Genomic DNA, 7358 nt, shown 5'->3' on the forward strand with positions numbered 1-7358 from the left:
TGTGGTCTCTTTCACTGCTTTGTCTCTGCAGGGCCTGATGCTAAACTTGTCGTTGAAGGCCTGCTGTGGTCCCCTCAGCTAGCACCCCTGGGTTTATTCTTGTTCTGAGCCTCACACATCTCAGGAGATGAAGAAGACTAGATTCCTCACCATGACAGCTAAGTTCCTTCATGCCTGGCTCCATTCCGTCTTTCCAACATCCCTATTGCCCAAGCTCTGCTACACTGGAGGCAGACCTTCTCTGCGTCTAGCCTGTGAGTTGCTAACTCTAAGACATGTGCTCTTCTCATTTATGATCCCCCAAAGTTCCCTTCCCAAATCCCTCCCCTGCCCTCCTCCCTCCAAGACTAGTTCCAGTCTTATTCCCTTACTCGTCCTGCAAGACCCTTGTTCACAATTACCGCCCCCAAGAAGTCTCCCAGGTTCCTTTCAGCAAACAGGGTTCTCCCTTCTGAGCCTGCTTTTGTATCTGGTGGTTCTCTGGGCCGAGCACTGGGAGTGGCACAAATTAGGTATAGAATAATATGCATTAAGCTGTACAGATTAACATTCCCATTTTCCAGATGAGGAAAGTGAGACCCCAGAGAGACCATCACTTTGCCCGGGGCCAGCGCGAACATGTACACGCCCGCGGTGCTGACTCTGCTGCTTGTGTCCCTGGGTCTCCCGGGAGCACATCAGGTATGGTCACCTGCACTATCCCCATCCACGCAGGGTGCTGGGCTGTTTCTTGGAACCTGCAGAGTCGCACAGCAATGAGCAATGCCCAAAGCTTCCTAGATGTTAGGGACCATCCAGCTGGTAGTTCCCGACCCCCTGCCCCTCCAGGTGTGTATGGAGTTCTAAGCAACACCAGCTGCACCTCAGGGGAGGGGACAGCTGGTTATGATCCCATTCTCTCAAAGATCCCTCCTCTCAGGCCTTGATGCTCCCTGCCCTGCAGGCCCCCAACCATCCCATACGACGTAGAAATCTCTTCTCTCACGAAATGCCCCTGGACATGGCCCTGACCTCCTTCGATGATCAATATGCTGGCTGTGCAGCGGCCATGGCCGCCGCTCTCCCAGATCTCAACCACACGGAGTTCCAGGCCAACAAAGTGTATGCGGACGGCTGGGCGCTGGCCAGCAGCCAGTGGCAGGAGCGCCAGACCTGGAGTGAGGCCTGGGGCCTTAGCGCTACCCGGCCACCACAGCCGCCTCCAGGCTTCCGCGAGGAGCACGCGGTGGCCCTCCTGGCTTACACGGCCAACAGTCCCCTGCACAAGATGTTCAACGCGGCTGTGCGCGAGGCTGGTCGCTCCCAGGAACACTACCTCCGCCACTTCTCCTTTAAGACACTCCATTTCCTGCTGACGGAGGCCCTGCAGCTTCTGGGCCGAGGCCAGTGTCGCCAGGTGTTCCGCGGGGTGAGTGGGTTGCGCTTTCGGCCCACAGGACCCAGAGCCACCGTTAGGCTGGGAGGGTTTGCATCGGCATCCCTGCATAATTCCGCGGCCCAGAATTTTGGTCAGGACACCTTCTTTGGCATCTGGACCTGCCTAGGAGCTCCTATCAAGGGCTACTCCTTCTTCCCTGGGGAGGAGGAGGTGCTGATTCCCCCATTTGAGACCTTCCAGGTTATCAACGCCAGCCAATCAGCAGAGGGCCCGGCTCGCATCTACCTACGGGCCTTGAGCAAGCGCAGTACATACAACTGTGAGTACATCAAAGGTAAGGAGGGCTACGCATCTGAGCATGTGCAGAAGGTGAGCTGGCTCCAACCACGAGGGTCTTGGCAAACTCAAATCCCTACCCCACATTTTGAGGGCATAGGGGGCTAAATATTGAAATCAAACCGTGATGCGGGCTCGGCCACACCTACCAGTCTCCCCACTCCTTCCACCTAGGGGAGATGAGATATCCCGATAAGGTGCTGCTTGCGTGGCTTTGAGCCAGTTCACTCTGGTTTGACCTCCTGTGGAGGGTTTCTTTCCACTCCAGCTATACTGGATCAGAGCCTCCATCCCCACCTGATTCCGCAGGCAGATTCTCAGCATCGGGTGGGGTAGGAATGAACTGGTTGGAAGCCCTGGCTTCTTGTCCCAACATCCGTCTTCACACTGCCTGGGTGCCTTCCCTCTGGGCTGTGGGTTTCCACCTCCAATACCTTTGTTGCTTGGGAAGCTGAAGAGGCTCTTTAGCTGAAGGGAAACAGAACTGGCCAGGCCTTGCTCCAGCTAGCAGCTGGAAGGTAATGAACTTCTATTCCCAGCCCTGATATTTCGACCAGGGGTCCTCAAACTTTTTAGACAGGGGGCCAGTTCACTGTCCCTCAAACCGTTGGAGGGCCGGACTATAGTTTTTTTAAAAAAAACAACTATGAACAAATTCCTATGCAAACTGGACAAGCCGGCTGCTAAGCAGGACAGGCAGCAGTGACAAAAACACCCAGCGGGCCTGATAAATGTCCTCGGTGGGCTGCATGTGGCCCGCGGGCCATAGTTTGAGGACCCCTGATCTAGGCTGTCTGGGCAAGAAACTGATCAGAGCCTCAACCTCGGTTTCCTAGAGGAGCACAGAGATTAGACTGCATAGAATTAAGAGCTGTAGTGCGTATGCACGTGGGAGCACATGGGGTGGGGTGGGTGGATGGAAGCAGTAGTCAAGTGCTGCGCCCCTCATCTCCAGTTCAGGTTGTGTGGGGGCAGGTGTGGGGTCCTCGGGTCTGAGGCGAGTCAGGACCTACCCAGATTTTCAATCTCTGGGTTTATGGGCTGCTGTTCCCAGTGGACCAGTGTCCAAGGGCTTGTGAGGCTCAGTTTTTGTAGTCGGAGGTAGGTTGTTGGCCAGAACTTTAGACCACATCTAAGCTGGGAGAAGGTTCGGGGTGGGCTCAGTGAGGTTGGTTGCTTGAGGAAAAACACAGACTAGCTCCTCCTTGGCCGGTGTGGCCGGGAGGCAAAGGCCCAGGAGGAGGGGCAGAAATGGACCGTAGCTTTGCGAGCCCTAGTCATTGCCATCGAGTTGATTCCGATGCATAGCGCCCGTCTAGCACAGCATAGAACTGCCTCCTGTTGGTTTCGGAGGCTAACTCTTTACAGGACTAGAATGCCTCCCTCGGAATGACTCGTGCTTTCAAACTTTAGGGTTGGCAGCCCAACACGTAACCACTGTGTCACTAGGGCTCCAGCCATGGTCATCTCAACCCTACCTCTCACCATAAGAGAGCCGTTAGGGGAAAACACAGCAGCCTTCCTCAGAACAAAGCATGGTTGGACTGTCAGACCTCTGAGGCCTTCTGTCTGGAGAAGCCTTGAGCCTTTGATGCTTTGGTGTTTCTTCCCTCTAGATAAGCAGTGTAAGTCTGGGCCGTGCCGTCGTCTGGATAATTCAGGTAAGGGCTTGGTTTGGGGATGAGCAGGCAGCCCTGGGGTTGGGCCCTCACTTGGATGTGTATGGGTAGGTGGGGGGTGAAAGGAGCTGATATACTTACACTCTGGCCCAGACCTACCCTTCCCACAGGAGAAGACCCTAGAGATATTGTGGTTGTCCTAAGGGGAGGGAGGAGAGGCTGTTCCTCACGAAGTCTTCCCTTGTAGCTTGTCTTGTAGCTGCAGAGTCCACTGTTTCTGTTACAGCACTTTGGGCTCTCCTCTGACCCCCCTTCCAAGGTCAAGGCCAGGCCTTGAGTCCTAGAGAAGGCCAGGCCTTGAGTGCTAGAGACCTGGGCTCTGCCCCAGCTCTCTCTGGGCCTCATCTCTCTCTAAGTCCCATCTGTATCATAAGCAGATGGAACTAGGTGGTTCCCCAGGAACCTTGAACACCTGCTGTGCCAGAACTCACTTCTCTAGGTGGGGACAGGCTTTCCCAGAGGATTCTTCCTAGAGAAGAAAGTAGTCACAGTGGCTCTTTCACCTTGGACCTCTTCTCCCCACTCAGGCTCTGTGAACAAGGGGCAGCCTCTACTTTGTCCCCACTGTTCTCCATGACACAGTAACACCTCGAGTGCCAGGCACATCCCGTCATTAATCTTCACCACAACCCAATGGTGCATGTATCCTTATCATCCTCGTTCTACAAAAAGAGAGATGCAGGCAGCGCCGAGTTACACAGCTAGTGAAGGTATAGAATCCAAACTGGCTCTAGAACAGAGGTGGGGAGCCTTTCTTCTGCCAAGGGCCGTTTGGATATTTATGACATCATTCACAGGTCATCCTGGTCAAACCTTTCATGAGCTCACCCCCAGTGTGATGATGGCTGGGAATGGCTTCTCTTTGGTGAGGCCTGTGATACTCATGGGTACTGATGATTTCCTGAGCCTGTAGAAGGTTCGAGGGCCACACATTCCCCACCCCTATTCTAAAACAAACTCTGGAGCACCACCAGGCTGTCTCCCTCCCTTGCCTAGATTCCATCTCATTGATCTTCACCATACAAGGATCTGCTGGAACAGGGAGCACTGCCCTCATGCAGTAAAGTGAGACCCTGAGAGGAAGTGATTTGCTTGAGGCAACAGAGGGAGTTTATAGCAGAGCGAAGTCTCTGGGCTCCGAAATCCAGGCCTCTTCTTTGAGTTCCAATGGTGAAATTTTAGGCACTGAAAAAGTTTATGATTTTTGCCCCATGTACATTCAGCACTGCTCATACCAAGGTTTAGGCTGAGGAGTAAATCTAGAAAGCAGGTGATTCAGATTAATGACCTCAGGAAGTAGAATTGGGGCTCTCATGGTTGATGAAGGTGCCCTGGTGGTGTAGTGGTTATAGGTTGGGCTGCTAATTGCAAGGTCAGCAGTTCAAAACCACCAGTCGCTCTAGGAGAATGACAGGGTTTTCTACTCCTGTAAGAGTTACAGACTCAGAAACTCACAGGGGCAGTTCTACCTTGTCCTACAGGGTCACTATGAGTCGGCATCGACTTGGTAGCAGTGAGTGGGGTTTTCTTTTCGGTTTTGTGGCTGGTGAAGTCAGTAGTGCTGATCTTGAAGAGAAGATGTCCCCGGCTCTTAGACCCAGTGGGGAGTGGCTAGCTGGAAGATCTGAGGGCCAACCACTACCATGACCTTTGCTCTCCCTGCCTGAGGGTGCTATGGCTATAGCGGATCCCAGGTCTCATCACTCCTGTCCACCTTCCTCTCTCATTCTTGCACTTCACTTCCATCTCCCACTGCACTGTATGGAGTAATCTTTCCAGTTCCCTCAGCCGGCCTGTCTCCGTCCTACACTCTGTCTGTCCCCCACCACCACCATGTACCACACTTCATTTCTTTCTTCTGTTTTTCCTGCAGCCATGAGTCAGGGCCCCCTCTCTGGATGCTGGTCCCTGCTGCTACTGCTGCTGCTCTGGTTCCTTGTGGCGGAAGACTTTCCTAAGAGCCTCCTCTGAGCCAACCTCAGGACACTGGTCAAATGTGGGCCAAGATCCCTGATAATCCCACCTGCAGCGCTCTCTGAGGTTCTCTGGTAACTGCCAAGCCTTCTGGTGGAGAAATCGGAGAATGTTGGGACTAATCCCTACCCAGGGCTCCAGGAGTAAGGCTCTGGCTGGAGGTGGGGCACAAGGCTGGCAGAAAGTCACTCTGAGGTGTAAGACTTGAGCTAAGTTGGGAGAGGAAAGCACTTGCCTATGTTAACTGCTGGTATTACTCTTTTTTTTTTTGTTGAGATTCAGAATTGGTTTATTGACAATGCCCCATGTTGTCCTCTGCTCTCAGAACAGAACCCAACCCAAGTCCCTGAGGTTGGCGTCTTAGCATGGCTCCCCTCCCTGCGGGAGGGCAGAGCCAGGACCTCCCCCTGCTCCCATCAGGCCGCCTTTGGGATGGGGAGATGCCTGAGCATCACACAGCGCCACCCTCTCCGCAGCCGAGACTGCAGGGGTCACCTTTAGTGGGGTGCAGAGATGGTGTTGGCCCCGCCTATCCTGAGGCCACTCTAGAACAGTCACCCAGGGGAGGACAGTAAGCAGACCCAGACACACACTTTTGCTCCCCCCCGCTTCAAACTGTCCCCGCCACTCCCCGAGATTCAGGCCATGGCAAAGGGGCTGGCAAGGAGGGGATGGGGAGGGCTGGTATTACTCTTGATGCCTCACGTGCTCGCTTGTTGAGCTCCTATTGAATCCTCCAGGAAATCTTTTATGGGCTCTCCCACCATCTGGTGGTCCTTGGGTGCTCCCCTCTAGCATGTGTCCATGCCTCAGCTTACTGAGGGCAGAGCCTGGGTCTGATCCATCAGAGTCCCAGGGCCTCACAAATGGGAGGTGCTAAGAAATGAATGGAAATCAGAATCGAACAAATACACCACCTACTCCTCACTTATCAACTCTCTCATTATCCAATACTTCACATTTACAACAATAGTAAAAACCTACCACCCGACTATTTTGCACATAAGGATGTAAGGCTAACAGGAATGAATGACAAGGTACGAGGCAAAAATAACACTGGCCATGAGGGTTAAGGTTATATGTCAACTTGGCTGGGCCATGATTCTTAGTGGCTTGGTAGTTATGTAATGATGCAATTTGGGGGCTATGTAATGATGATGTCATCCTCCATTTTGAGATGTTATGGGGTCATCCTCCATTTTCACATAATACCGGTAGGGGTTTGGAACCTAACCATGTTGATAAGCAAGGAGTAGGTATACGTTGTGAATGTCAGTCCGTGTATGGCCCCTACCTCGATCTCTTTGGGGCTTAGAAAGTCACTAAGTGGGCATGGAGTGGACTATATGTAACTCTACAGGACAGAATGAAAGAAAGATGACAGAGTGCTTTGGGCCTTGTGCCAGGATCTCAATCCAATACCAATCACATTCTTGTCTGTAAAGATGTAACTTCTGTTCTGACTAGTGAGCTAACCCCAGATCCCCAACTTCTACCATCAAGGGCGGCTCAAAGACAAGACAGACACGGCACCGGTGTTAGCAACACACTTGGTTTATTATGAGTTAAGCTTTTGGTGCCAAATCCTGGTATGTTCTCTTGGTCTGGAAACTAGACCATGCACTTAGCTCATTCCAGGAGCCCTCGGGTAGAAATAGGCAAAATTGAGTGCCTGCAACAGCAGCTGCATGGTTAAGTTAGGGAAAAGAGCAAATGGGACAACTCTTGTTTCCTATCTAATAACGAGCACTCTCCCCACTAAAAGCTCCAACACCCACCACGGAAGTACAATTCTGTCCCTGTGAGAGTGTACTTGGATCCTGTTCCTCCTCTTTAGCAAACAGGCGAGTGGAAAACCTCTGGACTCTTCCCTCGGAGGTTAGGGTATGCAGCCAACAAGCACCTCTTCCATTAGTGAAGTCAATAGTGTTGATCTTGAAAAGAGGGTGTCACAGGTTTTCAGGCCCAGTTGAGAGAGACCGGCTGGAAGA

The 7358-nt window shown here is 52.6% G+C and overlaps 1 protein-coding gene across 1 annotated transcript; it reads left to right on the plus strand.

The window, feature by feature from the left end:
* Window positions 1–618: 618 nt before the first annotated feature.
* On the plus strand, window positions 619–5369 carry ART1 (ADP-ribosyltransferase 1). The gene is made up of 4 exons (XM_004708907.2): window positions 619–681; window positions 944–1712; window positions 3331–3375; window positions 5267–5369. Exons 1-4 carry the CDS (start codon window positions 619–621, stop codon window positions 5362–5364), a joined length of 975 nt encoding a protein of 324 aa, XP_004708964.1. The 3' UTR covers window positions 5365–5369.
* The last annotated feature ends 1989 nt before the right edge of the window (window positions 5370–7358 follow it).

The sequence above is a fragment of the Echinops telfairi genome, unplaced genomic scaffold, assembly GCF_000313985.2.
Source record: "Echinops telfairi isolate 266 unplaced genomic scaffold, ASM31398v2 ScPeMD7_1713;HRSCAF=2227, whole genome shotgun sequence".
Lineage (NCBI taxonomy): Eukaryota > Metazoa > Chordata > Mammalia > Afrosoricida > Tenrecidae > Echinops > Echinops telfairi.